This window comes from Pagrus pagrus (assembly GCF_965226575.1).
Source record: "Pagrus pagrus genome assembly, chromosome: 15".
Lineage (NCBI taxonomy): Eukaryota > Metazoa > Chordata > Actinopteri > Spariformes > Sparidae > Pagrus > Pagrus pagrus.
Genome location: NC_140199.1, coordinates 10,695,333 through 10,715,293, shown reverse-complemented (window position 1 = coordinate 10,715,293; position 19,961 = coordinate 10,695,333). Strand labels below are relative to the sequence as shown.

Here is a 19,961-nt window from a genome sequence, read left to right as displayed (position 1 = left end):
TTATAAACCATTTATTGAGCAATTGTTTATTGTGAAGTTGCAATTGATGTTATCACTTTACAATTACTAATAAATGGTTATAAAAGCAGGTTATTGTTTTTCAACCGTGAAATTACTATTACCTCAAGTTTAATTAACTATACATTTATCATTTGTTAATGATGGATATTATAAAATAAGACAATATATAGTCTCATATCATGATACTGATACAGTGTTGATAGACTGCCCTCCCCTAACTCCTATACTTTCTTATTAGTCGGCAGTTTCAAAGACAACAGGAATTCTCGACAGCAGGTGAAGCACAAGGAGATTAAAATTAAATTGAATTTAGAGCGAGAGGCAATCCTGATGAGGCAGCAGCCGGGAGAGGTCTGTGACTGACCTGTGATTGTTCTTGGCCTTTCACCGTGTCCCCTCTGTCCTTTTTGCACTCCGGCTTGGGAGGGTTGGGGCCTTTCAATTTCTTGGCCCCCACTCCTTTGGCTTTGGCTCCGACTCCTAAAGGCTTCTCTTGGCCCACCTCCTGCTTCCTGGGTTTGGCCAAGGGGAGGGGTTTGTCCGTCTCGCCTTTAATGTGCCTCTCGTAGGGGAGGAGGAGCCTGAGGAAGAATGCAGGCAGAGGGAGACAGATGAGTTTGTGGTGTGATCATGTTATGTCACGCCATGCTTGCGAGGAACAGTTACCAATCTATGTTTTGGTTCATCGCACACAAACAAACATTTTTAGTCAAACAACAATTTCAGATTGAAAAATAAATAAATACAACCTCATGAACTACCAAAAGAGTAGAAAGTAGAGTGTTTTGTTTGATAATACCCAAAACAGACTGAGCTGCAGCTTTGCCACAGGCATGCAGAGTATCAAATACCTCCCTTTAAAAGCTCCTTGTTTTAATACCTGGCAACCATTAACAATCCTATTGTAATTAATCTAGTTTAGGGGAAATCCAGGTTCAGACTGGTGCCAGAGTGAGTGTGAGAATGTGAGTAACCAGTTACCTCCCGCTGAGACGGATCACATTTGGTATTAGTTTAACCAAGAGAGAAGAATGTGTGTGTTTGTGGGTGTGTAAAGCTAATGTGGTTGGTAACACAATGGAGGAAAATGTCTGAAGTCAAATTGTTTAAAAGGAACCTCAGGGCGTCTATCATTCAATAATATCATTAATTGCAGAAGCCCTTGAAGTGGTTACAGTAATAAAAGATTTCAGCTGGTAACAGTAGTCTCGAGTTTTAAACACACTGTCCGTTTCTGACGTGATTAAATGCAGGAGAGCTGCGTGTTCTCCAACTTAATTAAGTCCACACGAAGTGACAAGGAACATTCAGCTATTTTCGACTTCTGTTATTTCTCTTCTGACTACTTCCCAAGTCAATTTTCCGTATCTGATGTCATAACTAATGGGAACATTAAGATCTGGATAACATAACAATACCCATGTGTAAAATAATGACATGAAGAAACCAGCGAGGGAAACTTTTAGACTTTTATTGCTCTGTAAAGAAAATGGAAATTGGCACTAGACCAGAAATAAGAAACAGTGTGGAAGAGGAAACCAAGACAACTGAAAAACTACAACGCTCCAAACTTCAATAAGCTCCTCTGAAAATCTCTCCAGCTCCTCTGTCAGGTTTTGTTTTTTCACAATAACAATCCATAAAAGCCAGACAGAAACATGACTTTCTCAGTCATGAGAAAAAATAAGGTCTTCTCGTGTAACGACAAGAGACGGTTGCAGTATTCCTTTTAAGGGACATGGCGGTAAAACAAACAATGAATCAAGAGCTGTTTCGCCTCCTCTTCAAAAGGAAGAAAAAAAGCCTCAGAGAGTTCAAGAGGCTCTGTGGGATTTTTTGTTATTTTTCCTCTGAACAAAAGTGCTGGCAGGGAAAGCGGTGAAACTACATTTCATACAGCTGGTCTGGCACCAGGCCCCAGGCCAAGAAAGGAAATGTACTATTAAATGTGACTTATTGGAAAGACGGAGAGCAAAGGGGTTGTGAAAGAGAAGAAAAGAGAGCAAAAGGAAAAAAACAAAAAGAGGGAAAGAGAGAGTGAAAGAGGGGATAATGACATGTTAATGAAGAGTAAAAATGACTGTGAATGAAGGAATGAAGAATCCTTGAAAACAGGAGATAAAATCGCGCAGCCCTTTAAGCTTTAAAATAGCAGCAGTGGTATTTATTACAAACAGGGAAGTGGTTCTCAGGCTTTAGGGCAGATAGATTTACCATTATACAACAGTGGACTGGAGTTCTTTAGGCTGGTAAAGGCATAGTAAACATGAGCTTTCTTATTAGTGATCAAAGGGCTGCAAAAGTGGCATATATAAACATTATACCAGGGTGCACTGTTGACTATCACGATGATCTGTGGGAAAGAGACGACTGCTTGGCCCGGGTCAACTTTATGGAATGTCAATATGGGGTGGGGGTTGGGGTGTCGCAGGCCCGGATAATGTAAGAGCTGAGCCCGGGAAATTACTGGAGCCTTAAATAGTTCCAAATGGAAAGACTAGGACGCCAAAAATCAGCCTCAGGAAGCTCCATTACATTGTCAGAATTATTTGCTTAATTATGCTTGAAAAACATAAGATTAAAAGTGTAGCTTGTTAAAGGAAAAGCAGGGCTTTCAATTCCAAAATATACACCTTTTTAGGTTTTATGTAAATTTACAACACAGGCTGAATAAGCAAAGAAGGTTCAAGCTACAGGGCACTCACTCCATTTTCCATTCTTAACTCCACGTTTCAAATAAAATCATCATAGAGCCCTTTAGTGTGAATGAGTAATTTCAAGCAGTGTATATATAACTTAGTCATGATCATGTAATATAGCACTCATAATACAATACCACTTATATAAGTAGCAATTTCCTCCAAGGAAGGGGAAGGGTTGAGCTTGGCAGCCGCTGCATTAGTTGAGAGGGAGCCAGGTGTAGTTAATAATTCAAGCCACTGGGGGGCGTGTGCTGCACTGAGAGATTCCAGGAAAGAATTTCATTAAGGCAGGAGAGGCAACATTTTTATGAGGTCAATAAATACTTAACTTCCTCTCATGCCAATTTATCACTCGGCTTTTGTTTAAGCAGCCGTTTTCCACGTTGATAACAAGCAACTAAAAATATGCAGTGAGGAGATTAAACGGTGAATAAGCAGAGATAGAAGATATCTCATGTAATAAGGCTGAGGTTCATTTATCTATATACATATAATGCATTTTATCTGACTGATGTTGAGAATCAATAACAGTGGGAACCTCAACATCAAACCACAACTGTCAACTAAGCATGGCTGTGCCTTTGAAATAATGGATTGCACACAAAGCACCTCCCCCCCGAAAAACACAACTTGGCAAAAACAAGGTGACTTTACCAGCAATGTGCTGCTCTCATCTGAGTTTTGTGTTACAGGAACAAGCAGTGAGCGAGAATCCAAGAAATGCCTAAGTCACCAAATAAGTGGAAAAAGCCTGCAGGCTGTTCCATTTCAACAATTTCCCCTCCCATCCGTGCTGAAATTAATTTTAACTGGTGTTGTGTTAAGATCACAAGAGCTGCTTCACGCGTCAAAAAAAAAAAAAAAAAAGGAAAAGAAACTATTTAAAGAGCTGGTGGACAAGCCCCAGGGGCTGTAGAAAGATTTGTTCAAAAGAAAATGGCTTACTTTTACAAGCCTGTGAGGAAAAGAGAATACAATAAAAAAAGATAAAAATCAAATCTTTATCAAATCTAAATGCACTGATTAAGCTTCATCACAGCAATGGGAAAACAATTACTGCTGAGGAGAAACAGGGAGACAAGATGCCAAGAAGCAGAGGGATAAACAGACATTGTAGCCGGTCCCTCTGCTTTGGATTCATGCCTCAAAGCCCCTCTTTTGTCTCGAAGCCAAACCACTTGAGGTGACCCTCATTCATGCAGTTAAAACAGGAGGGCAGCACAGGAATGTATGAAAAACTTAAGTCCTTTGTCAAGTCTGAAAATACCAGATTTAAAATGACCTCTACTGTTCCCCCAGGGTTTGCTCTCATTAGCTGCTGCTGCAGCTCGCAGTAAATGTTCGCTATAGCAGGTGTGAGCCAAGAGTGCTAACTGTTTAAAACAAATGAGTACTCTTCTGCATAAAGACACACTTAAGTATTAACACCCACAAATATACAGCATATGTTCCCTCTCGCTGCCCTACAGTGGACTGAAATCTCTGAAAGAATGCCATTAATTTAATTTGCTACACTGAACTAGTTATTAATCTCAGTAGACTTGAATAGATTCTCATACAGCCAATTGCCTGTCACACGTCACTGCGGTAATTTGTGATTTCTCACTGCCACTGGGGAAAGAAACCTCGGACCTTTTGATTAAATTCCACGCATAAAGAAATTACCCAATATTGTGATTTGTTAGATGGCTGCAGAAAAAAAAGAAAAGGAGGTTTTATCCCTGAATAATCAATGAAGCATTTTGTCTTGGGGAGACCATCCAGCTCTCAGAGGTTAAAATAGCTGCCTGCTATTTTAGTGTAAAGAACATGCAGCTCTTTGGCTGCATTCCCACTGAAGCTGAAGAGAGTCATGGCTATACAAAGAATTTGGCCAAGCTTTTGATGCAGACAACATGTTGAGATATTGTTTATAGTGTGTTAAGGAATGCTGACAGACAAAATGCCACCATGCTCTTATCGTCAAACTTTTTCTCGCAAACTTTATTTCTTTAATATTGAGTGAGTTGTTTTCGTCTCTCTCCCTTCCTGCTTCTCTCAGGTCAGGAAATAAAAAGCAAGGAGGACATGTAGGTGATACTCCCTCCCTCACGCTTCTTATTGTAATCCAATGATACCCTCTGCTTTAGAACAAGAGACTGCAGTAATTGAAATCTGTGTTTGAGCTCCAGTATTAGACGAGGCAAGCTGAAGTGTAATGCGCTACATTTGATGTATCTGCAATACATCAAGGACAATGCAGAGAGATGCTGACGAGCGCAAGATACTGAGCATCTAGCGAAATAAAATAAAAAACACAATCCTCTCGCCTATCTCTACCATTACAATTCTCAGTGTGAGGACTGCTTCAAGGTTTCCTCATAATTATGAGTATAACAAATGTATTTTTATATCTGGGGGAGCAGCTTTAGTGAATGTAGAGGAACATCGATACCAGGAGGAATGAATAAAGGCTGAATCAATAAAACATCTAGTCGTCTAAAATTGGAACAGGCGTGCATCTGTCTTAAAAGAAACACACATCTGCATGATGTGAGCCGGAGAATATTTCACAGGCCTCAGACTCAACGTACAGTACATCTGGCAAACATCTAATACTTTTAAAGATGAAATGATCTAATCCAAAAAGCCCTCATCGCGCGCTCTCCGCTATTGCCCAAAACCTCAGAGTTTTTAAATAGCAAATTATTCTAAATAGCTTCTCTGTTGCCATGGATACCCCCCCCCTCAAACCCCCCCCCTCCCGCCCCAATACCAACCCCGTTGTGCAATTACATTAGAGTGCCAAAGCATGGTGAGGTATTAAAAATCTGTAACAGGCAGAAATGAACAGAGATAGTGAAATGTGATGTTTCTGTAACAAGAGATCATGTAGGAAACCAGGAAGATTAAATATGTAGGAGCTGTTAAAAGGCGCTGACCTGTATAATGAAAGAAACAGCATGAAGTGCAAGGCAGGGAGTGGGAGAGAGGGAGGGAGGGGGGGTTAGCACAGAGAAAATGGCACAGCACAGAAGCAAAAGGCAGTCTATTTCAAGGTTATTGATGCCATCTTTTTCATGACCTCATTTTTAATTCAGAGCGCTGGGCCCTGACAGCTAATCTCGGGAAACGGTTTAAATAAATATCATTAAAGCTTCCCCGTAGCTGCAGCGGCAGACCTTGGCTTGGACGTTTCTGCATTGATTTTTCCCCTGCGCGCTAATGAACGCCGCTACGCGACTAAAAAACTGTAACTTTTGAAAATGACAATTAGCTGAGGTTATCTCCTGTTCAATTCCAGCTATGCAACTCCATTACTACCAGTGATTACCACCTGCTCCTGGACAGCATAAATACAGTGATTATGCCTCTGGCTCCATCTTTCACAATAACATCTCCTAGGAAACCATTTCATATGATTTTACCATTAGGGCTGTAAAGGGATAATGTGTATAATTTAAAATGCGAGCTGAATGCTTGTGTATATTCTCAATCTTTAACCCGAAGAACACCAAGACAGCCAAGAATATCCATTTAATTTAAAACCATTATGCCCTGTGATATTGTTTCCTCTCTTCCTGCCAGCCTCAGACTCTTTATTTCCTGCTCTACCTTTCTTCGGCCCACTGAGACAAATCAGAAGTGATCCTTCTGAGAGAAGAGGAAAACATAAGTGTTGTTCCAGTTTGTACACTGTACATTCTTTCCTGTGAATTATATTTCTGTAGCACATTGACTAATGATTAAAGGTGGAAACAAAGACGCCTCTGGGGAACAAACACACACTTCAGCGAGCCCACAAACAGCCTCATTCATCATGCGGAGAGAATGGCCGTGTTTGCTGAGTTAATACAATGAAGCTAATTGCCCTCCAAGCAGCCCAAACACCAAGGCTCAGCTAAAATTATTCCCCTGAATGGAAACTTGCTCAGCTTCAGCTGATCTCTCCCTCTCACACACACACATGCCCCATCACCCCCCACCCCTCCCTCTTACACCTTCCCTCTCCGTCAGCCTGATATCCACTGCAGTGTGTGGATATTATTGCTTTGTATTGATTCAGCATTATTTTCTCTCAGCTGCTTCTCGGTGGCTGGAGAGGGAAAGGCCAGCGCAGCAGCAGTCACACCTCAGCGCGCCCCACACGGATTCGTCCTGTGACCCTGTTTACACCTTATAAACTGATGAACAATACAGCTTTTCTCATCTGGCTTCAAAGTCATTTCTTGGCACAGATAGCATACTGATTTCAAAGCTAGATAAACAGTCACAAGGCAAGGATCAAAGACGTATTCTGTCTTTTGCAATAAAATGATATTTGGCCAACATCATCTATTATTAGTATAAATAAGGACCTCCACTGGGCAGCAGCTCCTCCTTTAAAACACATCCCTGCCTGAGGAACATAGTGTAAACACTGAAAGCACCCTCAGCAGAACATTTAGAGGCACATTATCAACTTGTGTACAAATACTACACACTGAACAATAAACTCCTCACACCTATGGTTTCACAAATTTCCTGGAAAAGCCTCCTCTGCCGCCACTGCCTGCGCTCGCAAATTCGCTTACAGCATGCAATCTTGACACAATATGAAGCTGCCCGGCTCCCTCATATGGTACTGCTGGCATATTTCTGTATTACTGACAGGTGTGATTGTGTGTGTGTGTGTGTGTGTGCCTGAGCTGTGCTGATGCATGAACCAGCAGCAGCCGGAGGGATGTGGAGAGGGGTCGCCGGCCTGGAGGAATGACCTGCCTCATGAGCGACTGGTTATCTCTTGTTGGGAATATCGTACTTGGCATTTGTTTAACCTTGGGAAAGTGGGCATGTGTGTGTGTGAGTGTTTGTGTGTGCGAGTGTGCAAGCGCCCCTGCATAATACCCTCACAGCTCCCTGAGGATCATATCCATATGTTTGCTTTGGTTTGGTAATTCCATCTGAGTGATTATAATGTGGAGGTTCAAACTGCTGCAGTATCTGACTGAATGATTAGATGAATACATTAAACTGCTGTTTTCATTTTATCTTGCATGCAGCTCTAAACGCATATTCGGAGGAGCGGGCGGTTACTGTATACTGTATATATGTGTATCCATGTAGGTCAGTTAATAATTCAAAACTTTACTGCCGTTTTGAGCTTTTAAATCCTCTTTAGTCTGCTTGTAGAGCAGCATGGGTGGGGTCTGCTGCATAATTGGTTCCATAGTGCCACACAACTAATCAATTAATCTTAAGAAAATAACTGAATCTCATCTCATCATGAATTCATTCAACTCCATGAGGGATATTTCTTAATGCTATTAAAACTGCATGCCATAACAGTGAGAGACTGCGAGGAGTGATTTGCAAACTAGTGCATCGACTTCCCCCTGAATAAGATCAATATTTGTCTTGTCGTGTCCTTATGTTATGAATAAAGCATTGTGAAATCACATTTGATGCAGCTGTGGGGGAGTGTACTCACTTCAGGCAGTGCAAACTGTTCCATGTGTGCACGCATAGCAATAATGTGTCACATGTAACCACCGAACACCATAACTCACCTCTCGTAGTGTCTCCGCGTACACGTGGCGGCACTTGTGCTGCTGGGGTTCCCGCCCAATTCATCATATACGTGCTTCCACTGTCTGCGGACTGTGATCTGTAAGGGACGGATGAGAAGACAAAGAGCGATAAGAAGCAGTGAAAACGGACAGAGAGACAAAGAGATGGAGGCAGAGTGAGGGAAATTGGAAAAATATGAGCGGAAGAAAGAATAGAAAAGAAACAAAGAGAAAAACATAAGTGGTTGACATCATTTTGAGGTCTTGGGGAGTTACTGAGTCATGATGTTCCAGTTATTGAATCCTCAACACTCAATTCTCTAACATAATAAGCTCTGTTAACATCATGCAGCCAGTTGTTCCTGCTATAACCCCGTATCCCATAACAGATGACAGGCTACAACACAAAAACACAAAACTCCGGGCTGCCACAGAGCTAACAAAGCCTTGACATGAAACGTGAGATAATCAACAGCAGATATGAGAGGTTTTAAAAGGATATGAGCCCCCATTATATGAGCTGTATCCTGTTTAGGGTCTGGTCTGGCTGTCTGTTTGAATGACATTATACCAGCGAGCTAATGAAGAAACAGGCATGAGCAACACACTTGACGACTTAACATCAAACATTGACTTCACTTTGGAAACACGTCGCACATGAATAGTGAATGAACAAACGGCAGGTGAAGCTGCCAAGTGAAATGGCTCATACACGCTTATTCCTGACTCACTACAGTTGTGTGTGTGTGCGTGCATACGCTCAATGTGCGCATATGTGGGTACATATGTGCATTTCATCTCCAACATGGGAAAAAATGAGCGATTTGACCAATTTCCTTCTGACCAGTGTAGGAGGAACATGTGTTTTCCACTCCGAGGGGGTTTTGAAACAACGGCATCATTTTTGCTAAATGTGGCTCTGAGCAAGACTTTCTTCTTGGGAAAACAGTGACTGACCTCAGGGGGCAAAAGGAGGGCAGTAAAAGAAAAAGACGGGGAGGAAAGGACGAGATAATAGAGAAAAAGAGAGCAGAAGGGGAGGGAAGCATAAAGAGGGGGAAATAGAAGAAAAGATGGGAGGGACCTTGACGAAAGAGAGCAATATACTGCCACACATGTGAATACTTACCAACTCATATCCTCCGAGTTTCTGAGCAGCTTGAAACATGGTCCAAAGGTTGACTGTGGGAGACAGAAGACAAACAAGACTGTCAGGAATGCTGGGAAAGAACCTGAGCTGAAACACATAACGTCATATACAGTCATTACACCAGAGAGGGGGGAATAAATACACAGCTGGAGGAAGTATTTAGATCCTGTAGTGAAGAAAAAGAAGCAATAACAGAAAAATAAAAATACGTCATTACGAGTTAAAGTCCTTCATTGAATTATACCAAGGAGGGTGAAGCAGCCTTTAGTTTCTATGCTCCCCCACCTGTGGATTCTTGATTACCTGAGGTCTGTTAAAACTGTCAGTTCATTTAAATCAGGCCTTACAACATTACTGTTTACTGTGGCTTACTAATTAATTAAATACGTAACTTCTTTGTAATTTCTAACTATTTATTTGCTCGCTTTTGATTTTAATGTCTTCTAAAAAATACTTTAAAAATGTCTAAATGCCTCTTTTTTAATATATTATTTTTATACCCACTTTGAATTGCCTTGTGTCTAAATGGTGGTATATTTATAAAATTGTCTCTCCTCGCCTATTACCAGCAAAATGTTCTTAAATATCAAAAGTAAAAGTACTGGTTATGCAGAATGGTCCCTTTTAGAAATGTATATTATTGTAAAGGACATTATAGGGATTATTAGTATTGATGCATCAACACATCAACCATCAAGCTTATGTCATGTCATGCGTTGTGTTGTATTATGTTATGTCACACCATGTTGTGTCATGTTTTGTTACGTCATGTTATGTCATATCATGATATGTTGAGTTCTGCTCTGTTATACAGTGAAAATGGAAAATAAATTAAATCAAATGAACTACATTTTCTAAAAAAGATGAATCTTTATTACCATTGCACATGTTACGCATTAGTGCAACAAAATGCAAATTAACCTTCAACTAAATAGTGCAAACAGTAGTGAAGTGCATACAGATATACACAAAGATGAATGAATGTACAGAATGAACAATAAACCAATGCTGTAGTGACTGTAAAATATACAAAATAAACAAAAAATAATACGCAAAATGTAAAGTAAAAGTGGCAAAAGTAATGCACCTATGATAACTATAGTATGGAAGTACATGTACTTGAGTAATATGTAGAATATTTCCTTTTGAAATGTATAAATATCATACGTACACAATACTTTATATCACACTCAAGTATAGGGATCGACTGATATGGTTTGTTCAGGGCCAACATGATACTGATTATTAGTAATCAAGGAGACTAATAACCGATATTTGGAGCTGATATACATTAGCAGTAAAAACAAAAATCTCAGTGTCAACATTTACAGTAACCAGTGATGGAATGTAACTAACTACAATACTAGTAGTAGTACTCTCAGTACAAGTACTTTCCTTGAGTGCAATTTTAAGTTACTTTACTTGAATATTTTCATTTCCTGCTTCTTTATATTTCCACTCCACTGCATTTATTTGACAACTTTAGTTATTTTAGTTACTTATATCCAGATAATTCAGTGTCAATAGGCTGTTACCAATCAGATAGTGATGCGGGCGGGGCGTTGAGTGAGACCACAGAGTGGTGACTGCAGACAGACAGAGCATGTATTATTGTGTTGTATTTTTAACTTTATTTATCTGCAATCGGAAAAATGAGGAATATAGGCACCCATAATACATCTGTCCCTACTGAAAACCTTGAGTGCGGTACTTAAGTAAGGTACTGTGGGTATGTAGTTAGCTAGACAGGCGGGCAGACAGGCACACAGATAGATGTAGTAATTTTTATGGGAACATCTCAAGCAACTATAGTAATTACAAATTCCTGGATCTGCAAAATGAAAACAGCTTTTCATCATTTTCACACAAAGCAACACTGCACTTCAACTGAAAGGATGCAAATGAATATTGAGTACTTGTACAGTCACCACAATGTGATAAAATACAGCATATGCTTCATCCTGACAAAGACATTTGTTAACCCTCAGTTGCAGCCTGCAGGTATGAATGAAAACCATTACAAGCATCAAACGCTTGGCAATATGTTCAAACTTCTGTTTGAACTAATGCAAATTCATTTGCATTGATTTCCCCATGCAAATACCCCATGACAGGCCGTATCAAAATACGAGTCTTGTGTAACATTTTCCTAAAAATAGCCTTCTATGCTTTCAGAAAGGCTTCAAATGCCTGTCTGTCTTTGAAAGAAAATATTTTGCACAAACAAAGAACTACAGGTTCATTGGAGGACTTTTTGTGCCAATGACATTTGTATTTGCTTTCTGTAACATCATTGTTTAACATTTTTATATGAAGGCCTATAAATAAGAAAAGGAGGCCTCGCCTGGGGAGAAATCCATCAAAATTCAATCTGTGCGTACACAAAGCCTTGCATTTGTCAAAATGACATTTTCCTATCTCCGCATTTGACAGCATTGATTTTTTCCTTCCCTCCTCTCTGCGACCGTTGTCAATGCACGGGTGGAATAACAAAGGGAGCTGGGTAGGTTTTTTCTGTTTGAACTGAGCACTCCGGCGTATTGTGCTTTCTGACTGTAGAAACAGAAAGATGGTCTATTTAACTAGCTTGTTATGCATCGACTGTAATTACCACAATAGCACACGGGACAGGGAGGGAACAGAACAGATAAAGGAAATGAGCGAACATGCCTTTTCTTAGATGTCTTGTCATTAGCAATTTCTTTTCTTAATTCCCCTCTATTTGGCAGGGGCAATTATCACTGAGATAAGGATGACAAAACAGGAACACAATGCAGCCTCAATGACACACCGATGGCATGGCAATTAGACAACAAGGCTGAAAGAGGGAGACAAATTGGAACTGATGTTCACAATCACATGCTGATGCCCAAGCAGTGAAGCACACATGAGTCTGGAATAGTCACACACAACACACACCACACACACACACACACACACACACACACAGAAAGAGAGAGTTAGCAGTTGATCTTGCAGATCAAGGGCATTCAGACTGTAACCACAACTAGTCCTGTTTTATTCATCCTCAGACCACTCTTTCTCTCATTTCTTTCACCACCTCTACTGCACCCATACAACTTCAATGGCAGCAGCTGTACAGCAAAGTCAATATTAACCAAGTGATAAAAAATAGAAGGACAGCAGCTCGCGTGAATAAACTGCAGCACAAAACTGTTTTTTTCTCTCGTGCTCCTCAAATGCACCAGCCGACTATTTTCTGTCATTTCCTGTCATTCAGGTGCTACCGTGCATTCAGCCTGTATGAATGGGTTTACTGAAGTAATTTACAGCCACATTTTCCTTTTAAAAACAGTCAATCAAGGATTGTTGAATGGAGCCATCTTGAGGAAACTCTCCCAAGAGGTGTAGGAAATAAAGAAAAATGTGGTACAGCTTAAGAGATTAGTCGATCGAATGAAAAATAATCCGCAACTATTTTTATAATCATTTCAGTAATTTGTTGAAGGCAGAAATAGTGAACAATGTTGAACACATTCTCTGGAACAAGCTCCTGAAATGTGAAAATGTGGCTTTTTTAAAGCATTTTATTGAATAATTGTGTTTTTAACTTTTGGCCGCACAAAGCAAGACATTTGAAGACATTACATTGGAAGCTGTGAAAAGCATTCCCACTGTTCAAAGATATAATGAAACATTTTTGCATTAAAATGTCTATAAACGACGAAGCCTTTGTTATCTACTTTGTTGAGTTGTGTACTTACATTATCCTAAATGTTTCCAACAATGTTCAAATCCTGAGAAATCTGCAATTTTGTTCAAATTAACGGTGTGTTTCATTGAGTTGCCTGTCGTTATAACTTCCAGGGGAGAGAGTAAGAGAGTGAGGGAGGAGGTCAGCGAACGTGATGAGACGTAACCTCTTCCCTGAACATTTCTGCCGAAGCCAACTGGATAGATACTCATCGACAACTGTAGTTGTTTAACTTGAAGACAACAACTCCCATGAACACACGCAACCCATGTCTTTTGTTCAGTTTCAATTAAGAGACACCTAGTGGCAGAAATTACATGCTGTGCATTTTGGCAAATCAATCGCAATTAGACAATTATCGCTAGCAGCAGTGCTAAATGTTAAAGGAGACCTATTATGGTATGTCTCCTTTCACAATAGACTAATATTTAGGCCTGTTTTTAAACAAAAATGTCATTAAAAAATCTCTGGTTCCAGCATCCAGCTTCTTGTAAATTGAATATCTTGTGATTATTACAGACGTGGAGTTAAGAGGTCGACTGGTCTCAGATCAGCACCTTTGCTCAAGGATGTTTCATGCATACAAACCCTGGAGTGAAATATAAATTCACCATGAGAGCGAGGCAGGAAAACAAACCAACAAAATGAATAAACTCAGTCTGAAATACGTTATGAGCCATTTGAGGTTCATATCTCTCTGCTGGGCTGAATCAAAATCAAGTCGACTCCACAGCTCGTAGATGAGGTGCAGTTTTCGATATATCAGATGTAGTTACTTTGGGGGATAAATCAAATGGATATTTTAGTAGCCCAGCCAACAACGCATTGGTAAGTCTGGTAAATCATTCAACCATCTGTTGCTTTGTTAAACTCCAGAGAACTTCATAAAAAGATTATTACTCAAACGCAACTAAAATAACATAATTTCAATTTCCATTACAGGAAAGCGGGCTCTTTGATCTTTTAATGCATTTGTAGCGAGTTTAAAGGGAAGAATATGAAAACGGCGCCTGATTACATCTGAGGGTTTGTTGTATTAATTATGATGTGTTTTCCTTTTTTTCCCTCCTCTTTACATGTGCTGATGCGTGCTCGCTGCCAAGGACGAAGTTTAAACAGCATGATTTCACCATTTAATGAGGGCCTTGCTTATGATGTGTCTGGTTTTGAGATTCAAAGCATGTACTGTATGTAAAACAGTTGGCGCGTGGACCTCGACTTTATTCTCAGCTCAAACCGAGAAATGCCAACTAAAAGTAAAGCATGTCGGGTATGTAATTCTCCCTCCGTCTTACTCTCTCTATCTCTGCACTCCCTCGCTCTATCTCCCTCAACCACAATGACCTATTTAAGCAACAACATGTCGGCAGTCAAGATGACAGGATTGTCAAAATACCGTGGTGAGGTTAGCAGAGTCGAGGCGACCACAGCTTTACCTTCATGTAATGGTTTAGAGTAATGAGTTTTACTGTGCTATAAACTGTCACTGCTAAATTCAATAGACGTCTCTCTCCGTCTCCTGCCTCTCGTTAATTTGCAGATGTTGTCCTGCTACGTTCTGATGTGAACGGCTAAATCCTTCCTGGCTCGTTTGACATGAATGCAAATTTCCCTCCTCGAGTAAAGACTGAGAAAGAGGTACAATTGAAAAACCACAGGTTTGAGATGAGAGTCCACGTTCTCATGTGTCTCTGCCTCGAGATCAAACACATAAAACAAACGCACCTCTTGCAGTTTCAAGAGACCTGAGCGCGCCCTTTATGATGTTTACGTACATGTTTCTCCTCTCTGTACCGATGCACACCGAGTGCAAGCTAAGCATCCGACCTAAATCAGAAATCTTTCATCTCGGGCAGACGTGTTTCCCATACATGTGATGTTCCTCTAACACTGTTAGAGGACGTTCTTGGCCTTCACAGGAAACCCCTTTGACAAGTGTGAGTAGATATTCTCTCCTTATATAAAAGGCAGCCAAAATGTGCTCTGACAGGGAGCCTCCGGAGTCTTTCACTAACCGCTGGATGGGATTTTTCTCAACAGACAATTATTCCTCTAGTTTATTATTACCGCAGATTGAATGTGTTTTTTTACTGTTTAACAGCGGTGTCATTTAGAGATTTTGGGCGTAATGCCTGCAGGAGTTGGCAGCCGTCTCCACTTCGTCTCCTAAAGCTCTCTTATTCTGGATAGTTAGGACAAAGTCTGCCCTTGACTTGACTGTAAAGCAGCTACTGCCTCCTCGTCTGATCACAACAGGGGGGCACTATAGATAACATGTGGTTAGAGATGCTGATTAAAATCCACGCTGGGTTTTTCCCTGTGTGGATTTTAATGACCTACAGAGTGTTGCTTCACTCTGATATCTGAACTGTAATTTGAAACTTGTGTTTGTTCTCTCCAAGCACAAGAGGGTTTAAATGATGTGTTTCTTTCGCTCTTTGTATGGACATTTTGAACAGTTTTTGGTACTTTTACGCCTGTTCCTACAAGAGGTGGCAAAAGTACACACATTTTTTATTCAAACACCAATATTTTGAAGCGGGTAAAAGAGCAGCAAAAACAAAAATTGAAAATCAGAAAATACAGGCAGAGGGCTCTGCAGACACGAGACAATAACACGTCTTTTCTCCTCATTTGTGTTTCCGTCTTGTTATATCTGCCATCTGTGATATGCACTGATTGATTGAAATCAGCCTTATAATGTTGGGAAGGTGGTGTGCAAAACAAGCTTGTTTGAAAATGTAAGGCGTAAAGAAGTAATGATATTGGTGTCAAAATGTAGGGAATAAAAGTAAAAAGTTGTCAAAAAAGTACAGATACCTGAAAAATCTACTTAAGTACAGTAATGAAATATTTGTACTTCTGGTTCCTAAATGTGTTTTTTCCTCTGATACCCCGCTGGTAATGTTATGACCTAAATCTCTAAAATAACCCAGATATGAATGCATCCACATAAACTTTACTATTAGACTATTGAGTTTGAACTAGTCTACTCCATTTTTTGTGCCGGTGAGGGAATAAGAGAATAAGTTGTCCTACTCACTCTGTTTGAAGCCGAGGAAGGGGATCCTCTCTATGGGCGTGTCTCTGTCTTTCATGTACTTGTAGAGCTCTACTAAGAAAGCCTGCTCCTCTGCTCGACTCTCTTCTGATGTTTCCTCCTCTTTCTTCTCCTTCTCGTTCCTCTCCTCCTTTTCCTTTTCCTTCCCTCGCTCCTTCTCCTCAGCTGACGATTTCTTATTGAGGCCGTTGGCCTTGTGTTTGGCTGCCGGGCTTATTTTTCCGTTGGGTACCGTTTTACAGCTGGGTTTGACCTGCAAGGAGAGAGCATAGAGAGTCGGCCGATGAAAATTGAACCCTTAACGGAGCATTATTCAAATGATGTCAGAGAGTTTGGATGAAATGTGTCTGGGTTCAAGCACAAACAAATATCCTTGCAGGCCACAGACGCAGCCTCTCATTGATTATCAATGGAGCAGCTCTTCTTGTCATCACAGATTAGGCGCATATTAGTTTGACTCTTCAAGAGAGAATTGCTAATATTGATTCAACTGTCCAAGGTCATAGGAATAACAGCTGTGGAAAGGCTTTTAGAGTAGATATTTCCTTCGCTTTCAATAATAAAGCCAATGTCAGATAAGGGCTTGAAAAACAACAAAGAAGCACTGCAAAATACAGAAACTCAGAATCGAGTTTCAGACAACAGAATGTGAGGATTTTACTTGTTTCTAATGCAAATTAGCTTTTAAATGTTCTACCTCAAGTAGCATGATTTTGGTGGTAGTTAAGTGAATCTTCTATTTTCACAATACTGCCTGAGGTTTTGGGGAAATGCAGTGGAAACAAAGTGAAAACATCTTGTTCCACTGTGGGTTCATGGTGTACTTGTTTAAACGACTTTTATGTGGTCGGAGGAAGAGAAAAACCGCACAGACAAAGAGAGTGCCGCTACTCAGTAACTACTCTGTGATGACGGATCTCTCACCTAATAAATTAGTCAGGTAAAATTGCATTGTGGGTAATGTAGGCACCGAGATTTGAAAAGAAAGAAAAATGTAGTCCAACAATGTTAGAGGGGTGCAACGCTTCAAAATCTGGTGCCTACATTACCCACAATGCAATTTAACCACTGAGTGACATTACTGGAGGCAATTTATCAAATTACATGCAGCTTCCTCTGGCTTTATGCTACTTTGCAGTAGAACTCCCCAAGACCCGCAAAAACCTTAACACATATTACATTTATTAGAAAAACAATTATGATCTAAAACATAAAAACCTCTAAGTGATTTCATACAATAATACCGTAAAAGATGTGATATCTTTTATTAAAAATGTATCTTCCTCAACCAGCCCCTCTCCTGTACATATCTACTACGTCTTTGTTATACTCAGTCAACCTTTCTTTAACATGTGGCCTTCGCAGTTGTACATTTTACAACATGTGCTGTACAGAATGTAACACTGCACTGTGCTGCTACTGTGTCTCTCACAGTGAATTGTTTGGGAAAATAAATAAATAAAATTCTGTAGCCTTGATCTGTAGCTGAAGATACAAGGAGGACCTGGAAAGCAGTTGGTTGACAACACATGTTTAGGTGTCGCATGTCATTACTGCAGAGCTGCTGCTTGAGAGGGGACTTGAAGTGATTGTGCAATACTCTTCGCATAATTTACTGTATTTCTTTGTTTTTGTCTTATCTGACTATTTATTTTATCACATATTACCTTGCTTGTAGTTTTGCTCTCTGGGCTGCAGGGGTCCTGTGCTGCCACTGCTGTTGACCCCTGGGTTAACCCCGATGACCCTTGACCCTGAGTGTGACCCTGGCAGTCCCTCCTCTGAGAGATGGATAGCTTCTTTTTCCGAGGTCGCCCCTTCAGGTTGGGAGCTGAGGGAGAGGAAACAGTGACAATGAGAACATCCATTTAGGTGGAAACATGTGCGCTGATGCAGCACTGTTTGATTTAATCACACTGTATTTTCACCTCTTTGTTGCCAACATAAGTCTCATGCTCTTATTTTAATATAATGCATTTGAGAGGAAGAATAAAAGACATAACTTTTGCATTTCCTCTTTGGGAACATTGACTTTTAAGAGGATGGAGTCTATGACGGGAACATTTACAGGGAAAGGAATTTCACAGGCCTGCTAGCCTGTAGCTAATTATTTTTAAACTGGATTAGTGCAACATTGTGCTGAACGGGGGCAGCAGGCTGCCAAATTGCTCCAATGTGCTAGTAAACACGGTCCTCAAGTTCCCTCTCAGCGCAAAAGAGAAACTACATTTAAATTCAGACAGATGTATTTTTAAGATTTCAGATGAGGGCGTTGTAACAGTCAAAGCAATTAGTTTATTACTGTCAATGACAGATGCTGGTTAACCCACAAACCCACAAAAAGGAAGACATTTTAGACAAACTGTTCCTGCTAAGAGAAATATTTATTACAGACACTACAAAAAACTCAGAGCTTGCATGTGTTTCTCACCACAACAGCATATATAATGTGGCTCTATTTTGTCTTGTTTTTACCGGCAGGATTTCACAGTTATTACCTCGTCATCAGCAGCGACATCATAAAGAATTGCACCATACTAAAGCACGTCACATGTGCTGATCATCATGGCTCTATTTCCCTGTTTGGCCTGCTCATGTCTTAAAGCTGAACGCCGTTAATTAAAAACACATGAACCTGCCTGATAGGAGCTCTTTGTTTGAAAGGCTGGCAGATATAATTGCTCAGTTCACATTACACACACAATAAAGTATTTAAGCCCTCCAAGTCCTTTGTACACCCACGTTTATGTCAACCCGCGACTGTAATGTAACTTCTTGGCAGAGAGCCTTGCCTCCACGCAGCAACACAAACAGAGATAAGCTCAAAGGAGGGAGAGAAAGGGAGAGAAAAAGAGAGAAACTTCAAATAATCCAAGTTCAGTCACGTATTTCACAGCGTCAACATTCTTTCTCTCCATCTGCAATGACAATTAAATCACATCCAAGGTTGTTCTCTGCCAAAAAGACTCTGTGATTATTTTTGTCGGCTCAAATTCCCATCAAGAAAATGCTACAATAACACCGGAGCTGCATAAAACAAAGAGGCAGTCATTAAATAGGGTAAAATGATCACGACTCAGCAACCTATCACTTCATGTTGTTATTTTCACAACCGCTACGCTGTGGAGAAACAGTGCAGGGAAAATTCCAAGGGCATTTGTTGTGCATTTGTCATCCCTTTGGCACTAAAAAAAAACAAGTTCTCAACACTGTAATCTTTACTTAGAAAGCACTGGGTGTGTTTCTTCCTTCAGTTTTTTTTCTCATTCTGCTGCTCACTCTGCCTCTTTTACTCTGCCAATTACTCATTAATGCTGAAAAATTACATAAACCCTTATTATTTATTTATTTACTTATGGTTATTTTTGAGCATAAGCTGAATTTATTGCCTGAACACTCTGCTGCAACATATCGTAGCATTTACAGCAGCAGCTAGAGGAATACATTAAAGAACAACACATCATAAACTCTGCTTTTGTTGATACAATCTGAAGAAAAGCAACCGATGAATACATGTCAGTGCATTGTAAAACACAAACATTGTGACAGACAGGTTTTGACTTGCAGGAGATTTCTATTTAACATGTGACACCAGTTAAAGCGAACGTCGCACAGGTCGCGCTCCCACTGCGTTTCTGTTTTTAGTCCAATCACTGACCCCCCTGACACCCTACACTGAGTTACATAACCTGCCTGTCTGTTTACATTTTTCATCAGGTCAAAGGCTGCTGCGTAAGAAAAAGCTGCAATTACAGCAAAACACTGCTGCATAACACACAGCGAC

The 19,961-nt window shown here is 40.3% G+C and overlaps 1 protein-coding gene across 1 annotated transcript in view; it reads right to left on the bottom strand.

Annotated features, from left to right (window-relative positions):
* Window positions 1-19,961, bottom strand: part of arid5b (AT-rich interaction domain 5B) — an 84,700-nt gene that overhangs the window by 4,796 nt on the left and 59,943 nt on the right. The window contains exons 5-9 of the mRNA XM_084376435.1: window positions 17,845-18,008; window positions 16,160-16,430; window positions 9,381-9,433; window positions 8,252-8,349; window positions 386-602 (exon numbers count right to left, since the gene is read on the bottom strand). Of these exons, the coding sequence (XP_084232561.1) occupies window positions 386-602; window positions 8,252-8,349; window positions 9,381-9,433; window positions 16,160-16,430; window positions 17,845-18,008 (803 nt within the window). The remainder of the gene's footprint in view (window positions 1-385; window positions 603-8,251; window positions 8,350-9,380; window positions 9,434-16,159; window positions 16,431-17,844; window positions 18,009-19,961) is intronic.